The 20,681-nt window shown below is 50.2% G+C and overlaps 1 protein-coding gene across 1 annotated transcript; it reads right to left on the reverse strand.

Annotated features, from left to right (window-relative positions):
• Positions 1–259: 259 nt before the first annotated feature.
• Positions 260–20,210, reverse strand: LOC147729437 (NACHT, LRR and PYD domains-containing protein 3-like). The gene is made up of 3 exons (XM_086959849.1): positions 19,076–20,210; positions 4,569–6,264; positions 260–368 (listed from the first exon to the last, which is right to left on the reverse strand). The coding sequence occupies exons 1-3, from the start codon at positions 20,208–20,210 to the stop codon at positions 260–262; spliced, it is 2,940 nt and encodes a 979-aa protein (XP_086815975.1).
• Between the last annotated feature and the right edge of the window lie 471 nt (positions 20,211–20,681).

Below are 20,681 nucleotides of genomic sequence, written 5' to 3' on the forward strand. Positions count from 1 at the left end.
CCGACCCTGATCATCCACCTCGGCGGCAACGACCTGACGAAACTAGGGCGCAAAGTATTGGGGCAGGCCATCCAGAAGGATCTCACCACGACAACAACGTGGTTGGGTCCCACGACGGTGATCTGGTCGGAGATGATCAGCAGAAAACATTGGAGAGGCGCTGACTCACACAAAGCGGTGGATAACGCAAGGAGGAAACTGAACATCGCAATGCACAAGTTCTGTGCCACAAACGGCATGGACTCAATCCGTCACGGCCTCATTCACCCAGGACGTCCAGAGCTGTACGGCCAAGACGGGGTGCACCTCTCCGATAGAGGAATGCAAGTCTTCTGGGATAACCTGTGGGGTGCATTGGCGATGACAGGCTGTAAGTAAAAAATAAAAATTAAAAAAAAACAGGATGGGGGGAGCCGCAGAAAGACGTAAGCCTCCCTGCGGCGTGGCGGAAACCCTACAATGGTTGGCTAAGGATACACACCGGCGGGCGGTGTGTAGGATGAGGGCCACACACTTTTCAATGCCGCACGGCAGGGTGACGTGGCCGCAGCAAGGAGGGGAGTACCAAGAGGAGACGGCACTCGCGGCCCAGACCCAGCCGGACGGCAGGGCGCAAATGGTAGCGAGCTGGGGACCTAACTCCAGTGGGAAAAAGCTCCCCTCCACGACACGCAGACGGCGTGGGCAACCAACCAATGGGACAACAAGGATTTACAAGGAACTGGTTGCAAAGTGCCATTTACGAACTGAAGAAAACTGACACCTTTTTCTCACAAGACGGTGTCATGGGTCTATTAATATTCATGTATGATTGATGAGGACAGTTCGTAAATGAAGAAATTGCATAACCAGTATTTGTTTGTAATAGTGAAAATTGAATATGGTAATTTTAATATTGCAATTTTAATAATAATAAACTGCGGCCAACAACGACCACTACTTTAACCGGCATTGTTGGCTGACATGATTGCAGGAGGTGCAAGTGGGAAGTAGGGTGGGGGGGGGGTGGAACGACGGGGTGAATTACGATTTGGCAAACACGGAATGGGTACATTCGGGGGTTATCGCAGAGGCCGCCGCACCCTCCCGCAGGGGGGGGGGAGGCTAGAAGGCTGGTGCCATAACCCACGTGGTGCCCCAACCAGTGGTGAAACTGGTTCCGGGCGCCCCAAAGCGCCCGGAGACCAGCGGAAGCGGGCAGCGCACCAGCCTGCCCGGTCGGAAGTAACCTTTGGCCTGGGCGCCCCTAAGAGGCGCCCAATTGCACCCCCGCCTTATTCAAATCCCCCAATCAGGGGATACACCGAAGCCCCCTAAGGAGAGTCAGGGGGATTTAAGTCGCCGACTCTCCCAGCTAGGCCACAACTTCTTCGTGGAGCTGGGAGAGCGGCGCAACAAGAAGATCTGCAGACCCACCCACCCACACCTAAGGAACAGCGAAGTCGCAGGGCTGGACAAGGGCACAGGTGTTTGCGGAAATCCTACAATGGTTGGCTAAGGATACACACTGGCAGGCGGTGTGTAGGAAGAGGGCCACACACTTTTCAATGCTGCACGGCAGGGTGACCTGGCCGCAGCAAGGAGGGGAGTACCAAGAGGAGACGGCACTCGCGGCCCAGACCCAGCCGGACGGCAGGGCGCAAATGGTAGCGAGCTGGGGACCTAACTCCAGTGGGAAAAAGCTCCCCTCCACGACACGCAGACGGCGTGGGCAACCAACCAATGGACAACAAGGATTCACAAGGAACTGGTTGCAAAGTGCCATTTACGAACTGAAGAAAACTGACACCTTTTTCTCACAAGACGGTGTCATGGGTCTATTAATATTCATGTATGATTGATGAGGACAGTTCGTAAATGAAGAAATTGCATAACCAGTATTTGTTTGTAATAGTGAAAATTGAATATGGTAATTTTAATATTGCAATTTTAATAATAATAAACTGCGGCCAACAACGACCACTACTTTAACCGGCATTGTTGGCTGACATGATTGCAGGAGGTGCAAGTGGGAAGTAGGGTGGGGGGGGGGGTGGAACGACGGGGTGAATTACGATTTGGCAAACACGGAATGGGTACATTCGGGGGTATGTCGCATCTAGGCGTGACCCCGTTTAATGGCACTCACGTCTCCAGAAACCACGTCCACACTTCAGTGAATGCAACTTACCGTCTGTGAGTCCATCACCAAATGGTTATTTTGCTCCTTCTGCTTAATAATCATTTTCTAAACAGATGGTTCAAGAAATGTTCACGGGTGCTAAGAACTGCCAAACGGTTACAACGGCTTGTTATTTTTGAGAAATATTTTCATTAGGCCCTTAAATGTAAAAAAATCGGAGGATATTAAATAATAACTGATAAATCAGAAGAAAAATCCCAGAAAAAATGTTAATGTGTCAAAAGGGTGCGATCTGGCGTATTCTCAAACACTTACCTAAAGTAGTCGAATATTTTCTTAGTAGGAATAACGAAATCTCTTCTTGTTTGTTTTGGCCACTCTATTTGTACCCTTCTTTGGACCCTGCAGTTTTCCTTGCTGTTTCCAGCCCTTTTATTGGTGTCCGCTTTAGAAACTGCTGAGTTTCTACTCAGACCACAGTGTCCAGTTGGCCACTGGAGCCTCAGTTTTGCCCTCATTATAAATGCTGGTGAATTTAAAATGAGCTGTTTGATGAAAGTCAATCACCTCTCGCTTACTCTCTTGTAGAGCTTGGTGTAACCCTGAGAATCCCAGTGATAGTGGTCGTTCAGGATAGGGGCCATAGTAATGTCCCGAGCCGGGTCTGGTGCCAGAGTGGACTGACGCGTCCACTGCAAGGGCCTGTGTTCGACCTCATGTACGATCTGACCAGAGACTGCGCCTGTACCTATAGTTTGTACAACACAGAGCTAGGGCAAGTGAAGGTTTCTAGGGCCTTCCAAATGATCGACCAATCACATGAGCAGGAGAGCTCCAGACTCTCACCCAAAAACCACAAATGATAGAAACTTTACAGTGATGGAAACTGTTATGTCTCGCTGAATGGGAACCATGAGTCTGTGCAGAACTTACTGAGGTGTCTTGAGCAGTGGAATCTGTGGATCTCGCATGCCTCCTACAAGCACTGTTGACAAACATTGGGGACAAGAGGTAGACCTACCCACAGGCATTCATACTTCTTGAGGCCACACTTCGTTTAACAATAGAAAAAAGGGAAGAGGTTTGCAACTGATATATGTATAAGGTCTGAGCATCTAGCGGCTGGAGGACAAAACAATATGGATCTCAGATTAGGAAGGATAATGTGATTCTACGTGTCCTGCAAATACAAGATGGCGGTTGTGTGCATCCTGAGTCATTGGAAGAGGTGTCAGCACTGGTGGTTTACATAAGAGCTTGAAGTCTCAAACTCCATACGTGTCAACATTCCAAAATCTGTCTTCGTCACAGTCTTGCCCCCTGCGCCTCATTCCCTCGTTCCTGCCATCCGTGTTCTAGATAGAACTCCTGTGTTGTGACTTTTACTAGCCTTTTCTCCTGACTTCTAGTAGAATTCTTTTGTTAGTATTTTGTTTGTTTCAGTGGCAGCTGGTGGAATTTGAAAGAGGTGGGGCACAAGAGGGGTTAAGGAATTTGTGCTAGCGAGCCTGCTTTTTCTGAGGGGGCTCAGGAATGGGGGGGTCCGCCCTGAGAACATAAAACAAAAATATTGTACTTTGGTGCAAATGTCAGCATTATTTCTGTGATAAATGGCCAAAGACACTTCCCTCAAACATATTCATGAAGGAAAACTCATAAAATATCTCGTGGAATTTCTGATTTTCTAAGCAAGTCTGACCTACGAAGGAGGGGTGCAGGGTACCAGGCGAGGCCGCCTGGGATCCGCCCTTTACAATATAAAACACAGAACAAGGCTGGACCTTAGAGGACTCCCATCTTGCACACAGCCATTAGAGCCATTGGAAAGACCCAAGGACAATACTTGAGGTTCTACCCCCCATCACGTCAGTCATAAGTAGGAGACCTGATGCTCCTATCAGATGTCAGAGTATGCGACTCTTTGTTTCCAGCCTCCTCAACGTGAATCATTTGGTTCTCTGTAGCACTAAGTGACCCGTCAAATATTTCATTAGGGATGAAGTCGGGTCGGGAACCTTGTTTGGTTTTGGACCTGGGACAGCGTTATGGAGTTTTCTTTTGCCCGTGTTAGTTTCCGTGGATACCCCATGTGCTCTTGTGTTAGGGAAACTATTAATAGCATAGCATAGCTTTCTCAACAAGAGTGCTTCTATAATCAAGGTTACTAATCTCAACCTTGCGGGGAAAATAAACAGATGAACAGCATAAGCAAAAGACTTGGCGGCCGCGAAAGGAAATAAAAAAAACGCCAGTGTGACGCGCATCAACGCAAGAGCTACCTTGCCTGCGATCAGCTGGCTATAACGCGCATACACGCGCGCGCTCTTGTGCGCGTTCTAGCAAGCTCATCACCAGCAAAGTAGCATTTCCCAGAGCCCTACTAAATGTACACAGAGCCACACACCTAAATATAAAACATGCATGGTGAACATACAAAGGCACATACCTGAGAGTTGAGCATTTCATCAGGCCGGGCCTCATGACTTCCTGAATTTTTAGTCCGAAGTCTACGTTTGACATGTTGAGAGTCTTGTCTCCTTGGCAATGCTTCAAGCAGAATGAAAGCACTTTGAAATCAACCATCCTATACTCGGAGCCTGCTATATCAATGCTTTGAATATTGTCCATGGTGCTGGAAATAATCTCTTCATCTTGAGTCTCTTGCAAGCAGTGGAAGACGTCCAGTAGCAGGCTTTCCTCTTTTGGCTCCTGAAGCCACGTTACCAGCTCAGCTCTGGCGCTGGGAGATGTTTTACAGCCCAGGACTTTCTCCACATGTGGCAATAGGTCTTTGTTGATCAGGCTACATAAGAATCGCACTGTTAGCATTAAATGGCCTCTGGTATCCTCACTGTATTCATTCAATAACTGTTTTAAATCCCTCTGAGGGTTTGGTGAACCCACATCCACGTCAAGGATGTAGAACAGGGCTGCAAAGAACTCCTGAAAGCTGAGGTGGATGAAGCTGTAGGCTGCGTAGGCATCACTGTCTTGCTGGAAGATGGTCTGATTGAGAAACAGCGACTGGATGTCTGACGCTTCGAGGTCATATTGTCTAAGGTCCTTTTCATAGAAGAGGATTCTCTGCTCTAAGACGCCGTTGAGTGCCAGGGAGCAGAGCCCCTTCAGGCTGCTTTGCATGGTCTTTACGGAAGCCCCACTGTGGTCCCTCAACAAAGTGGACAAGAAGAACAGATAGACCGATGTTGTGGTCTTTGAAGAATATGCAATGTCCTGGCCTCTCTCCATCTGTTGCTTCATGCCCGTGCACACGACCCAGCAGACGATGGGGAGGAAGCACAGGGTGTACAGGGTGTCGTTGTCTTTCACCGCGGCGAGGGCTCGGGATGCCTGTTCATCATTGGCAAAGAAACCATTGAAGTACGACTTTCTGTCCTCTTTTGTAAATCCTATTATCTCACCACAAATGTGAACCTTGACCTTGATGCACGTCATGAGCCGTTCCAGAGCCGTCGGGCGTGTGGTGATGATCATGGAGCACCCCCACAGGAGGTTTCTTCTCAACAGGTTACTCAGAGTGACTTCCACAGGATTCCTCTGGCGCGGATCACTGCAGAACTGGTCGTCCTGCAAGTCGAGAGAGAACTTCAGGTCATCGAAGCCATCAAGGATGATCAGTATCTTGCTGGGATCCGCCAGCAGCGCGCCCACTGGTAACTCCCTGTCGAGGCCCCCGGCTGCAATCAGATCAATGAGACTTTTGTCGCTTCTGACCTCGTTGATTTCTCTGCAGCTGAGGTAGAACGCGTAATCAAACAGTCCCTGATAGATCTCTCCTCGAGCCCAGTCCAGCATGAGTTTTTTGGCTGTCATGGTCTTCCCGACGCCCGCAGGACCCTGCAGCACTGCAGTCCTGGGTCTGCGCCCGTCCTTCATGGGGTCAAAGAGGGCGTCTAGATGAATGCAGTGCTTGGAATGGGCCAGGCTGTCCATCATCTCAATGTGCTTCTTTCCATAGGATGTGATCTCGTGCTGGCGCTCCTGCTTGCCGCGAGGCTTCTGCACAATCAGCAGCTTGGTGTACCTTCTCTGCAGTGGGACCGTCTCACCCAGCCGGGCGGTCCTGTCTTTTATCAGTCTGTACCGCTCTACAACGTGCACCATGTATCTCCTCCTGAAAACTGAGAATCAGAACACGGTCAATATCTCATGGACACAAATTCAAAATCATGAACATCACCAAAGCAACTCGCAGAAGAATACTTCATTAGCTTTGTGTCTATAAACTACCAACGCACAAACTGCTGCTGAATTCCTGTCGCTTGCACAGACAGAACAGACAGGAAATGACAGGCAGAACCATCCCAAGGAAGCGTTTAACAATCCTATTTCGAAGTGACGCCCTAATGGGCCAGTCGCACGACTGGTGCAAAGTAGGAGGAAACATGTCCTCAACCTGTGGTGCCAACTGAGGCGGAGCTCCAGTGCCAGGTATCGAAGTGCCCGAGCCCTGCGGAGGCCGGGCAGTGCCCCCAGCCCGGCAGGCCCCAGTGGCCAGTGCAGCAATGCCCAGCTCAACAGAGGTAAGTACCGCAGTGCTGACCCAAGGGGAGCCTAGTACAGAAGAGACGGTAGCCCTGCAGAGGCCGGGCAGTGCCCCCAGCCCGGCAGGCCCCAGTGCAGCAATGCCCAGCTCAACAGAGGTAAGTACCGCAGTGCTCACCCAAGGGGAGCCTAGTACAGAAGAGACCCTAGCCCTGCGGAGGCCGGGCAGTGCCCCCAGCCCGGCAGGCCCCAGTGCAGCAATGCCCAGCTCAACAGAGGTAAGTACCGCAGTGCTCACCCAGGGGGAGCCTAGTACAGAAGAGACCCTAGCCCTGCGGAGGCCGGGCAGTGCCCCCAGCCCGGCAGGCCCCAGTGCAGCAATGCCCAGCTCAACAGAGGTAAGTACCGCAGTGCTCACCCAGGGGGAGCCTAGTACAGAAGAGACCCTAGCCCTGCGGAGGCCGGGCAGTGCCCCCAGCCCGGCAGGCCCCAGTGCAGCAATGCCCAGCTCAACAGAGGTAAGTACCGCAGTGCTGACCCAAGGGGAGCCTAGTACAGAAGAGACCCTAGCCCTGCGGAGGCCGGGCAGTGCCCCCAGCCCGGCAGGCCCCAGTGCAGCAGAGCCCAGTCCACAGCATAGGTCACGGCAGCATTTTATGTTCCCCAGAGAAGTTCAAGCCCCAGAGCAGGGAGATCTCTCGTCCCTGGGTTCAAAGTCCTATTCTTCATCAGCGTGGAGCGTCACAGTATATGGTGCCCGCATTGCTGCGTTGCTGCCTGCCTCTAAGACCCCGTGCAGTCACTGAGACTGGGCTGAAATGGAGGAAAGATAGAAATAAGTAAACAAACTCTGAAACTGACTGCCCCGGGGCCTGCAGCTCACTTGAAGGGGACAGTGTCAGAGGTGGAGGGAACGTGGGCAGATTCCTGCCTGTCCTTCTTTCTCCAAGATGGTCCTCCGGCCACACTCGCTGCTCCACGTGGGTATACACCTGTTACAACGTAACTTTTACAACTACCTACCATTACAACGCAACTTTTACAACGCATACCATTACAACGCATTGCGCTGGGGGGCGCTCTAGGATAGGGAATAAGTTTAATTTACTATCCAACACCTTCCCTAGTGTCCACGGGGACAGGAGTTGGAATAGTAAATTATACTTACCACTATCCAGCACCTCTAAGCGCTATGCGTTGTAATGGTATGCGTTGTAATGGTCGCGTTGTAATGGTAGGTAGTTGTAACGGTATGCGTTGTAACGTCATACATCCCTCCACGTGTCATTCTGAAGGGACTCAGCACGTGCCCTTCTGGTAGGTAAATCTTCACGCTCTGATGTCTGCAGCTTGTGTAGGTAAGTACAGGGGGCTGCAGGCAGTGGGGGGCCTTGTGATTCAAGTGACGAGGAGATCAATAGGTTGATCTCCTCAGAATGTTGTTTATGAGTAGCCATCGATAGACTTATACGTATCTCATAGTTTTTTTTGCTTTTATTTTTTTTTTACCTGTGAGTTTGCATGCTTTTAGAGCCCTCACGTCCGATAAGATGATGGGCGTTAAATGAGCTCTACGCACTTCTGTGGTACTATGGACGCATTTACCCTTCTATTTTATGGTTTGCGGAAGAGCAACAGAGGCATTAAAAAAAATATATAACATTTCGGGGCAATATTTTTTAAAATACTTGAAGCTCCGCATTATTGTAGAAACGCAGGGATTTCAATGTTTTTTGTTTTTTATTCCCTAATAGATTAATAATTGACGGGGTTAGGATAAAGATGTACACATTGAATCGGGTGAATGTAGGTATTTTTAGGGTGGTGGGGGACAGGGGCGCAATCAGCTGGTTGCAGTGTGCTCATTCGTAAGATGGGGGGGGGGGGGAGGTATACAGTTACCTTCCCAAACAGCTGCTTAAGGCCCCTCCCCTTTTCGTGTGGTGCTGTGTTGATGAGCGCTGCTTTATAATACTGCGCTGCTCCTTGTACTTTGTCCTAAGATTCGGCCTCCCTGCTCCTACCGCTAGCGTCCTTCCGTGGTCTGTAATAGACGGATCCGTCACAGCACCACACAGCACCACACGAAAAGGCTGTGTTGGATTGGGGATCCAGTAATTAAAAATCTGGCCCTATGAATTACACATATCGGTGGCTCCTACCTCTACCGTAAGAACTTCCAGAGAGATATTACAAGGAAATACGCATTATATGTATATCTGGCAATATGCAACCCAGTTGAAACCCAATAATATAACTGGGCAGCAAATCTCCCCTGAGTGACTGGGAGCAAAGTTACTATACACCTAAGAACTTGGTCCTGAAGAAGGTTTCCAATCGTTTCCTAAAACCGAAACGCTGCGTCGACCCCTGTTCTTGTAAAATATTTTTTGATAAATCTGTTGTGTTTATAAACCTAATGTATGAACTATTTGTTTGCTGCTGATATCATTGAATGTTTTTAACCATGTTTTTAAACTAGCTGCTGTATCAATTGTTTTTATTTACCTGTTTTTTGCGAATGACTTTTTTACTCTGAAATAAATATACATTGTTATATTTTCCTAAAACCTGAACGTCTTGTCCTTCTCTAAATCCTAACAAAACCTACAGATAATTACTGTCTATATCTAAGTGTTTGCCGTCTTAGAGACTTATAGAGCCTTAAGCTTCAAGTACAACAATGTGCGATTGGTATTTGCAAAGGTATAACGTTGGGCACCTATAAGAACGTATTACCCAATCAGGGTCAATTGTGGGACCTCTTTGTTTGTTGATTCATTCTCCCCTGTCCCGGAACTGACAGTTAAGGGGGCCTCCTTCATTTATATTTGATTCAGCAACAATTGGACCCCTGCATGAGTTCTGGGTCCCTCTGCCCGTAACTCAGAGGTCTTCAAAGGCTCTCTTCAGGGCTTAGTTTGTCTGAAACCCTTGGGTCGTTATCTACTCCAGGGGGAGTGAGGTGCCTTAGTGATAGCAGTCTCATACTGTCACGAGTCCGGCATCCATCCAGTTGGATCATTGCGTGGCCCTGAAAAAGTAGAGGGTGTTATCATGAGGCAATCTCACCAACGGTAAAGCGGGAGCATAAAGGGACGTTGCTCTTGTGTTCCCTACGCACCGCTGTCAGCATTTCAGGGCCGCCACCAATAGGATTGCGAGGTGGGAAATTGCCACTGCCGATGGGAGCAATTTTGGCAATAATGCTCCTTGATTGGGTTGATTGGGCTCCAGCCCAATGAGGGCAAGATCCTGATGGCTGGCACCATTGAGCCGTCTAGTGACCCATTGAAGCTACGCCGCTGGGGAATATAACTAAAAGTCAGGGGCCCCCAGACGCCCCTCATCCGACAGTTGCAGGAGAATTTCAAGGGACACTGTGGCGGCCCCCTTTCCAAATCAGTTACTTGAGCTGGGCATCCGGTTGCTTGAAAAAGAGACTGGTACCCCAATGTGTGATTGATGAAAAATAGAGCAAACTTGGAAGCATCCCCATTTTGAAATTGACTACCCAAGCCATACTGGGCAACCTGAGGGATCTCCAGAAGGGGATGCTTGATTTAAGGGAGGGGAGAACCCCAACCAGATTGCTGTCCCGCTGGTCTTCGAGCATATGGTATATCTGGTAACCAAGGTTCCAAAGTCATAGGAGACCAGATCAGACCCAGGAGAATTTCTGGCGGCAGTCGAGCCCCACATATTACTGAGAACAGGCAGGTTTTGGCACAATTGAACCAGAGGCCAGAGAGGGCCCCAAACGCAAGGATAACCAGATGCGTGACGCATCTGCCGGCGTAAGGTTGGCACAGTGCTGGAGTTGTGTTGCGGGCGTGACACAACTCCAGCACTGTTCCAACATGGCCTATCCTCAACATGGTGAGTCAGACCTTATGCCTGCTTCAAGCAGGCGCAAGGTTTTGACGCAGCGACGTCGGATAATCTTGTAGATTTCACTCAGGTACTTTTCTGAGGCGTTCCTGCAACGGAACGCCCCCCCCCCTGCTCCGGTACACCCACATGAAGCACAGGTTTCTTGTGGAGCAGGGCTTTACAACGTGACACATCTCCCTAGATGCATCACGTTGTAAATAGAGCGCAACATGGTGCATGGTTTACACCGCCACTGCGTCACAGAAGTGATGAAACGGTGGAGCAAATGTGGCACACGGGCCCGTGAATTTGTCCCTATGTGTTTACAGCTGTCCACCACTACGCCTCTGCCTCTGCCCTCCAGACGAAGTAGCTATGCCAGTGGCTCGATGGCCAAGGCAAACAGGAGGGAGCTGAACCTCAACGGCATCTCTTGTCGACACTGGCAGAGTACCCAAAATGAAACTCTGGACCTTCGACGTTCTACCTGAAGATAGAAGACTGAAGAATCTCCCTTGTGGCCAAGGAGTGACCACCCTGTGTAAGCAGGCACCATCAAGCAATCAAAGTTTGCTTTGTCGATGCTCCCACCAGAGCCTGAGCACAGAGCCTGACAAGACCTGGATTTCCAGACTTCCAACAGCCACAGCAAAGCTGAGACCCATGGATGCATCGAGAGACGAGGGACCAGCCATCTTGGAAAGCCAGCGAATTGCTTTCCGTGCAACTTCTGAGGCACCCTCGAAGTTGTGTATTGGGGATTGAGAAGCCCCAGCCCCGATCACCAACTGCACCGAAGATCAGCCCTCCACACTCCACGAGTTCTGCGTGGGGCCCTTCTGCATTTTCCTGCTCGATGCATTTTGTCCGGTCACTTGCCTGTTGGCTAGTGGCCTCTGTGATGATGAACCTACAAATTTACACCACTGGTCTGGTTGCTCCAGACTGGCCCCTGCTTCCCTGAAAAGGAGAAGCCCATCAGACCTTGCTGGTCTGATCCAGAAGCCATCTTCGATTCCTGCGTGGGTTGCCTTTGCCAGAGCTTGTTGTCTCCAATTCAAGCAAGAGCCTTTGTGAGACAGTCCGTATCCAGCTCCTGGTCATCATCGACACCTCCTTGTCCATGTGGCTGCAGAGACAAGCTTCACAACATCACCTGATTGCTTCGCGACATCGCCTGGTTCCGTCCTGGTTCCATCCTGGTCACTGGCTAGTGACCCGGACTCTGTCCCCTCTGCTTTCAGGTACTCTTCATCCTCGATCCGCCCTTGGATACAACCGGACACTTCCCTCCTGGTCGCCTGCAGCATCTTTCTTCACGGCTCCATAGGATTCAGCGACGAAACGCGACACACTTTGACACACCCGCTTCCTGTGGGTGAGGTAACGCGAGTATTTCAGTACTCCTGTGGGTATTGACTATCCTAGTGTCCAAGTTTCAAGTAGCTTTCTCCGAGTCCAATCGGAAGTGCCCTAAAAGAACTAATTTCCATTTCTTTCGTTCCCATTCTAACTCTATGGTAACTCGCGTATGTGTAAAGACACGGCACGCGCATCCCGTGGCCCTCCTACTTCCTATCCTTTGGTAGTACAGCGTAGCCCCAGCGATTCTCCAGGCCCTAGGCCTATCCTTTGTTTGTGACGTGGTTCTTATACCACTATTTTAGTATATGGTTCGAAGTGCCCCTAGGGCATTACTGCATTTTGTGCAACTTATTGTATGATAATTAAGTATCTTGTTATGTGCTTGTGCCTTTGACCTCATAAAGAGTTCAAAGGATTAGTTTAGTAATATATACATATATATTTTATATATAACCTGTGTGGTGTCCTTTCATTTGGTATTAAAGGGGTTACATATGGTAAAAAAGCTGGCTTCACATGCCCTCTTGAGTTTAGCCTAAGACTGCTTTGTCTATGCTACCACTAGGATAGCTGGTCTATAAGGTTGACTTTACAACCATCACTATAAGGGTTGTTTGGACTGATACAAGGTGCCCACTAGAATAGTGGACATCACACATCAGGCAAACTTCTCACAGGTAGGGGCTGTGCTGTCCCAATTGAATGATAAAGGTCAGGACCAGCCAGTAGCTTGTATGAGCAGAAGGTTGGTCAGCTATTGAGAGGGAGGCCTTTGCTGTGGTTTGGGCTCTGAACAAGCTGAGGCCAAACTTGTTTGGCACTCACTTCACTGTTCAGACTGACCATAAGCCCCTCTTATGGCTAAAACAGATGAAGGGTGAAAACCCCAAACTTTTGAGGTGGACAATTTCCCTACGGGGGATGGACTATACAGTGGAACATAGACCTGGGAGTAACAATGCTAATGCAGATGGACTCTCCAGATATTTCCACTTAGAACCTGAAGACTCAAATGGTCAAGGTTAGTTAAATGTCTCTGCGTTTGGGGGGGGGGTTGTGTAGGAGAGTATTATCTGCTTACTATCAGCCGCGGACGGTATGGGAGTACCTGACGGGGCGGTGACGTGGGGAGGGGCAGGGGCAGGGTGGGGGGTAGTAATGTATGGATAATGGAGGTTTGCAGGTAAGTAAACATTTAAATAAATCAAATGAATTTGTTGCGCGCACTGCATCCCCAAATGCAATGCAGTGCGCGCAACGAAATTCGTTTGATTTATTTAAATGTTTACTTACCTGCAAACCTCCATTATCCATACATTACTAACCCCCACCCCCTCCCCACGTCACCGCCCCGGCAGGTACTCCCCTACCTACCGCTGCTGCCTACTATGGTTACCCCCACTTTTTGCTGATGTTTCACTGTTTTTCGACTTTAGTCTGGCTTGGGCCCTGCTATCCAGGACCGCACCCTAGCTGCTTCCTCTCTAAAAGGATTCCCTGCACTTTAGGTACACTCCAGTTTGGTTACTGGGGTACCTTGTGAGTCCCTATATATGGTACATCAGGTACTAAGAGCATAGGTACCCCAGATACCTACCAGGGGCTGCAACATATATTATGCCACCCCTGGGAAACCTTCCAAAATGACACCATAGGACTGCTACTGCAGTAAGGTGGTGCATGCACCCCTTACTAAGATATAGGTTACCTATATCTACCTTTAATCACTGACACATATTCACCTATCAGTCACTCCTACGGCAGGCCTTATCAATCCAGCAGTCAGAGTGCTTGGTTTTGTGTGAGAGGGTGCCCATGCATGAGCAGGACACCTCTGCATGATTCAGAGCCTATTCTCGGGGGTTGTTCTGTGATGCAGCCAGACCATATACTCTTTAAGTGCATTATAACCTCGCAGTAAATGCTTACTTTGGAATGGCTGCATGGAAACATGTCGTGTTTGGTGTCCATTTATATATATACCTGGTGTGGTTTTCCTTTCATTTGGTCGTTCACGAGATTGTAGACTGGTAAAACAAGCTGCTATACATTCCTTCAAGACTTAGCTTAAGGCTGCTCTCCACAGCTACCTCTAGGATAGCTTTCTATAAAAGTTGTCTTTAACCTACCATCAATAAGGGGTCGTTTGGACTGGTGCAAGGTGCCCATGAGAATAATGGACAGCATATGCCAGGCCAACTGCTCACACTGCCCATCCTGGGGGAGGTGACTTGGCACCTCGACCCAGGATGTGTATTGTTACAGGCCCCTGAGAGCAACAGGCTCTCGACCCAGGGGTCCAGAAACATGTCTGTTGGTGGCAGGACACTAGAGGTGGGTCAATTTTCAGGGGGTATCTCTAAGATGCCCTCTATGTGCATTTTACATTAAATCCAACACCGGCATCAGTGTGAGTTTAATGTGCTGAGAAGTTTGATATCAAACTTCCCAGTCTTCTGTGCAGCCATTATGGTGCTGTGGAGTTCGTGATGACAAACTCCCTGCACCAAGTACTCTTAATGGCAGCACTGCACTTATAATGTCTGAGAATGGTCTCGATACACTGCAGGGGCACAGGGCTCATGCACCTGTACCCTCACCACTGGCAGAGGGCACCCAGCTAGAGGGGTGGCTGATCTATGCCAGGTCAGTGGGTTGTAGGCATGGCACACAGGGATCTGTGCTATGTCGACTCTTCACTTTGTTCTGCACCAAACACACAGCCTGCAAAGGAGTGTATGGGTGAAAAGGTACAGGTCCTCTGAGGGTGGCACAGTAGGTGCTGCAGCCCTTAGGAGCATTCTCTGGTCACAGTGCCCTGGGTACCTAGGGTACTATTTACCAGGGACTGACATGTGGTCAGAGAGAGCCTGTTAGACCTGTCAGCCTTAGGGTGGTCTTCCTCTTTTTTTTGCTTTTGCCTCATTTTTCCCACCTTCTTTTTGGTTGGACTTAGGTCTCTGGGCACCTTCCCATTGCTGATCAATGCTAAGGTGCAGGTGCTCTCTTCCCCCAACATGGCTGCCACAGACCCCTGCTACTGCAGCGTGGTCTGTTTAGACGCACTCTAGTAGCCAGGAGCTGGCTGGAACTCTCAACCATTGTTGCAATACCAGCTTGCCTGCCTGCCCATAGCTAGAGTGAGGAAGCTCCTGGAACCTTCCAGAATAGGGGAGTGGTCACCAACTGCCCACTGCCAACTGCCACTATAAAAGAAAAGGGAGGGAAACTTTCTAGTCAGTTGGGGCATCACTTACCTGGGAGACCCAACGCAGGAGACTTAGGCGGGAGGGCCTAGTCAGGAACCTATACCACTGGGGGTGGCAGGGTTTAGGCGCTGCCCACCAAGCTGTGTGAGGAACACTGAACTAGCCCACTGATCTGGCCCGGCAGGAGGGGAACCCAGGAACCATCTGAAGTGACCTGCTGAGGAAAGCCTTCAACTCACCACCCCACCCCCCCTCTCCTCAAGAAACCAAGATTCTAATACCACAGAAGGGCGCCAGAACCAACCAGCACCAGGAAGAAGCCCCCCTGCGCTATCCAGGACTACTGGGATCAACCAGGTATTGGGCTGTGTCACCTCAGTGCCCTTTTGCCGTAACCTGAGGCCCCTGCGCTGTCCTGCTTTATCCCTTCTGCTGTCCTACTCTGCCTGAGCTATTAGCCAGCCTGAACCTGAGGTGAAATGGGCTACCTGTGAAGCGCTCTTTTCCCCCTTTGGCACTAGAACGCTGACCTGCCTGAACTGGGACTGCTTATCCTGCTCAAGCGCTGGGCCTGTGAGGAGCACTAGATTCCCGCCTCCTGTTGCTGGCCGAGGCGCTGTGGTGATTGTCCCCAAAGCGCCGCGAGGACTGAGCGCCTCCACTGCTAGGCGCTTCCCTGCTGGACCCTTGACGCGCGTTATCGCTGAGGTAGCCACACAACTCACCGCCCCTGTCCAGGAGCTCTGTGAGCCTTGCATTCGTTGTCGCGGCCCAGCGCGATCCCAAGGACACCGGCGCTGCCTTTCTCACCCCCCTCGGCGGCCCCCGGAGCGAGGAGAGGGCCGCCGTGAATTCCTGACATGCCGCAGTCGGCCTGGCTAGGCCCGAAGCCTGAAACTCTCCTCACGTGATGGGGGCATTGAAAGTGACTCCGCCCCCCGCCGCGCTCGGATTGGCCACCAGCGTCGTGCCCCTGCAGGCCTCGCTGCCATAAGCGGCTGCTGGAGCACCTCCGCCCTCATTGGATCCCAGGCACTGCCTCCAGCGTGCCTCCAGGCCAATTGGTTCCCGGGCCTCTAACGTGCTTGTGGGCCCGAGAACAGGACGCGACCCTGCGGAGGGCTCCAAGGAGCAAAGGAGCCCCCTCCGCCCATCTACACCCTCAGGGCCGGCCCTAGGATCGGCGCGGGGCCCAGTGCAGTCCTGCGGTGCTCCATAGCCGTCCCCATCAGTGAGACACTCAGGAGGGAAGGAGCCCTCCCCCCTCCAGCAACCAAACCTCCGAAAGGGCCAGAGGAGGGATGAAGGAAAGAGGTAAAACCCCCCAGGGAGGCCCCGAGATCACCCCTCCCCGCGGGAGACTGTGTTGGGCCCCGTCGGCCCCTCATTTTTGTTAAGGGTCACTGCAGGAATGCCAGGCCCCGAAACTTACGCTAGCATTGCGGAGGCCCTAGTAACTTTTAAGCCAGAGGAGAACACCCCTGCTAGGAGTATGGTAATGGCTAATGTAGCTGGTATATACAAAAGGTGTATCTTTGCCTAATGCCTTGGTTAATGTGGCCTAAAGAACTGTTTGCCCTGCCTAGAGGAAGTGGTTACCTCTGCTGAACGACCCTTTACAATCCCCATGAAATGTTTTACTCCTACTGAATGGTCGGTTTACTTTTGTCTAATACTAAGTTTCCTGGATGCCTTTAGTCACTAAGTGAAATGGTTGCTTACATAAGGAAATGGTTATGGATGCTTAATGCAATATGATTTAAATGTATTTATAAAGAATTCCTTGCAGGTGCTGACTAGGAGCAATGCTGTTGCCAGGCCTATGGTTATTTAATATTTAATATTTATTAATTTAAGTATTTATGGCCGAGTGATGAAACACCTGTGCTTTTAAAGGACGATAATAAGTTATTACTACTGTGATTTTTGATTGCCCTGCTATTGTTTCTAGATAAAACTTGCTTATTTGAATCAACTATACTGGTGTGGTCTCAGTCTGTGCGTGCATTTATTGTCTCAGTGGATGCGTGTGCTGTGTAGTCACTTTACACCTAGGCTTACGGGTGCCTACCCGCTCGAGCCAGGCTACCCCCGGGGAACTGGTGATCCCAGTTCCTACAGAGCCCAATTGGGTTTAGGCTTCAATGCAGTTTTAGGGAAGGAACACAGGCCCTGGGTACCTGATTACCAGGACCCCAGGGCACAGTCAGTCAAAGCACATCAACAATTCAGCAAAAAGTGGGGGCGACGATGCAGGAAGAGGGCACTTTATCACAACCCTCAATAAACACACTGCAAAAAATAGGTGGCCTGGTACCAGCTGTGAAGGAATTGGAACATTTCTTGCAGAACACAATTTCAGAACTACTGGCCAAGCCCTTGTGCTCTCTACCTTAATGGCAATAAACCCTGCATCATGCCTTTCCAGGCTCCATACGCATACCCCGTATGGTCATCCTACACCCTGCAGCAAGTCTCCTCCAGACCCTGAACAAATATGAGTGCATCCTCCCATCCTGATGTCAGGAATTCACGGCGACTCCATTGGCTCCCCGAGCTGGCCTGCATCATCTTCAGAGCCAGCTGCATAATTTACAAATCCTCAGGGACCATTGCTTATGCTGCAAAGAAGGTCACATCTCTGATGGTTCCCGGCACCTGTGCAACCAGGAAGACATCAATCTAGAGACCAAGGAGTGAACACAGAAAAACAAGGCAGCAGGACCTATCCATCTATACACCCAGTATCTGGAATAACATCCCCTTATCTATGAGGACTGCCCCAAAGCTGCGGCAATTAATTAAAGAGCGGAAGACGCTTCTTTAAAGAACACTGCATAATAACGCATTAACCCATCTACAACCACCTACCTCTCCTATCTCTCAGTGTCCTTCTGCTGGGCCTTGACCCTGTTCAGCGCTCCGCTGCCGTTTGTCCAGGGTTGGGCTATAGAAATGCCATGTACATACTTACATTCATGTCATTTCTCACTTGTGTCTCTGAGTACCTAAATAAGCCTCTACTACAGAATTTAGTCGATCCTGTCTACATTTTAAGAAACTAACCTTGTGTGTGATTAGGCAGCTCTGCTGTATCAGGGACCTCTACCACGAGGTCACTAGTACGAACACGGGTGTGAGGCACGAGCTGTGACTGTCCCCAGGCTTCAAGGCCCATGTAGGTAGCTGAGAGAAGCCAGGAGCGCCTTACTGAAGCGGTGTTCTGTACCATCAGACATCCCACGTGTTCCCTCAGGCGTGATAACTGCTGGATGACGCTGGGACTATTTACTTGTAGTAAACTTAGGACGGCAAAGTATCCGCACTCGGAGGAGTCTCAGTACCGAGAACTGCAGTGTGGCGATTCCACCCGAGTGGAGCGACTCTGCAGTCGTAACTTTACTACGTGTAAGTACCTCTGTGACTCAGGCCCTCAGCCGTCACATCACCTCCTCACAGTCAAGGCTTGGAAGCTCGTGCATGATGCTCCAGGGAGTCAGGGAGACTTTTAGGAATACCTTCGCCCCTGGAACGAATACCCCGATGTCTGGGCAGTAAGTAGTACCAGTCTCATCGCTGACGGTGCGGAGTGGTCCGTCCCACTTCATGGATGGGGGAAAGGACTGAGAGGGCCGGGGGTCCCCTTTACAGCTGTCCCGCTGGACTGCATGAGCTTACTCGCTTCTCGCCATACTACACGGAGTTCATTGATTGACGCCCCGGCGCGGTGGAGTCAGTGGGGGTGCAGAGGGGCAGCCGCACCGCACAAGCCTCAACAAACAACAACATGCAGCAGCAAAGACGACTCACTGAGGGGCTTCCAGCTGATCTCAGAGCAAATATAGTTTCAAGGAGTTGCAGTGTGGACTTGCCTAATTATGTTGGCTTTGAAAAATCCTTTCTATTATTCTCAACATGAAAAAAACTGTGAAAATGATTTTAATTTGACCATCAAGATGGGCCTTGGGGTGTGATCGTGAATGATCGCACCCCCCCTTACCTTGGTTTCTCTCCCCTCTGAGTCTGGCTGCCGCCTCCATCAGCCTGACCTCGGTGAAGACTTCGTTGGTCACCTCAATGACCGAGTCCGGGTCGTAGAAGTTTACAAGAAGGTTCCAGGTGTCAATCCGGTCAGCTTTCTCCAGGCTTCCTCGCAGGATGTTTTTCCATCCTTTGAAGTTGATTTCTGATAATTTATCCTTAAACCTTTTGAACTCGTCATCGTTGAGATCCTCCAGGGCGCGGAGCAGGAGGTCCCTAGATGTGCTCCATCCATACCCCATGGCTTCTCTGAGTCTGGCTGCCGCCTCCATCAGGCTGACCTTGGAGAAGACTTCGATGGTCACATCAATGGCGTCCGGGCCGTAGCTCTGTACAAGGAGGTTCTTGGTGTCAATCTGGTCTGCTTTCTCCAGGCTTCCTCCTGGGATGTTTCTCTGTCCTTTGAAGTTGATTTCTGATAATTTATCCTTAAACCTTTTGAACTCATCATCATTGAGATCCTCCAGGGCGCGGAGCAGGAGGTCCCTAGATGTGCTCCATCCATACCCCATGGCTTCTCGGAGTCTGGCTGCCGCCACCATCAGGCCGACCTTGGTGAAGGCTTCGATGGTCACCTCAATGGCCGAGTATGAGCCGTAGAACTGTACAAGGAGGTTCCTGGTGTCAATCCGGTCTGCTTTCTCCAGGCTTCCTCCTGGGATGTTTTTCCATCCTTTGAAGTTGATTTCTGATAATTTATCCTTAAACCTTTCAAACTCATCACCGTTGAGATCTTCCAGGGCGCGGAGCAGGAGGTTCTCAGATGTGCTCCATCCATGCTCCATGGCTTTTTTGTGTGCTCCCCTCTGACCTCGCTGTCGCTCCCCTCTGAGCCTGGCTGCCGCCTCCATCAGGCTGACCTCGGTGAAGGCTTGGATGGTCACCTCAATGGCCGAGTGTGAGCCATAGAACTGTACAAGGAGGTTCCTGGTGTCAGTTGTGTCTGCTTTCTCCAGGCTTCCTCGTGGGATGTTTCGCTGTCCTTTGAAGTTGATTTCGGATACTTTATCTTTAAACCTTTTGAAGTCAGCTTCGGTGAGATCCTCCAGGGCGTAGAGCAGGAGGTCCCCAGATGTGCCCCCTCCGTCCGCCATGGCTCACGTGAGGCTGCGTCTGAAAAGAAAGACGGGTCAAAAAAAGAGGTCTTGTCACAAAACCAGGAGTCATAGAAGTGAGATACATGACAACAAACTTCTCGCAACCTGCGCAATGTGCATCAATTAATGGAAGAAATATACTTAATCCAGCGCTACGGTTGGCCCAGGAGGGCCTCTTGGCGCTGTAGTGGTTCCTCTAATATTAGAAATAACGATCTCCGCTCTAATGTACACTGTAGCACAGAGCAGGGGAGGAAGCTGTAACTGCTGAAGGACCAAAGCAGGGCTAGATCTTTAGGATATCCATATAAGAGAAATAATTACAGGGACATTATTTACTGAGTAGCTATTGTAAAAATATGTCTTGATACGCAACCATTTACCAGCGTACCTTAAAAACTCTGCAGCAAACCCCAAGACATTACATTTCAAGATTGAAATGACCATGTAAAGGCAGGTTGCGAGGCA

Source organism: Lissotriton vulgaris, chromosome 2_2 (genome assembly GCF_964263255.1).
Source record: "Lissotriton vulgaris chromosome 2_2, aLisVul1.2, whole genome shotgun sequence".
NCBI lineage: Eukaryota > Metazoa > Chordata > Amphibia > Caudata > Salamandridae > Lissotriton > Lissotriton vulgaris.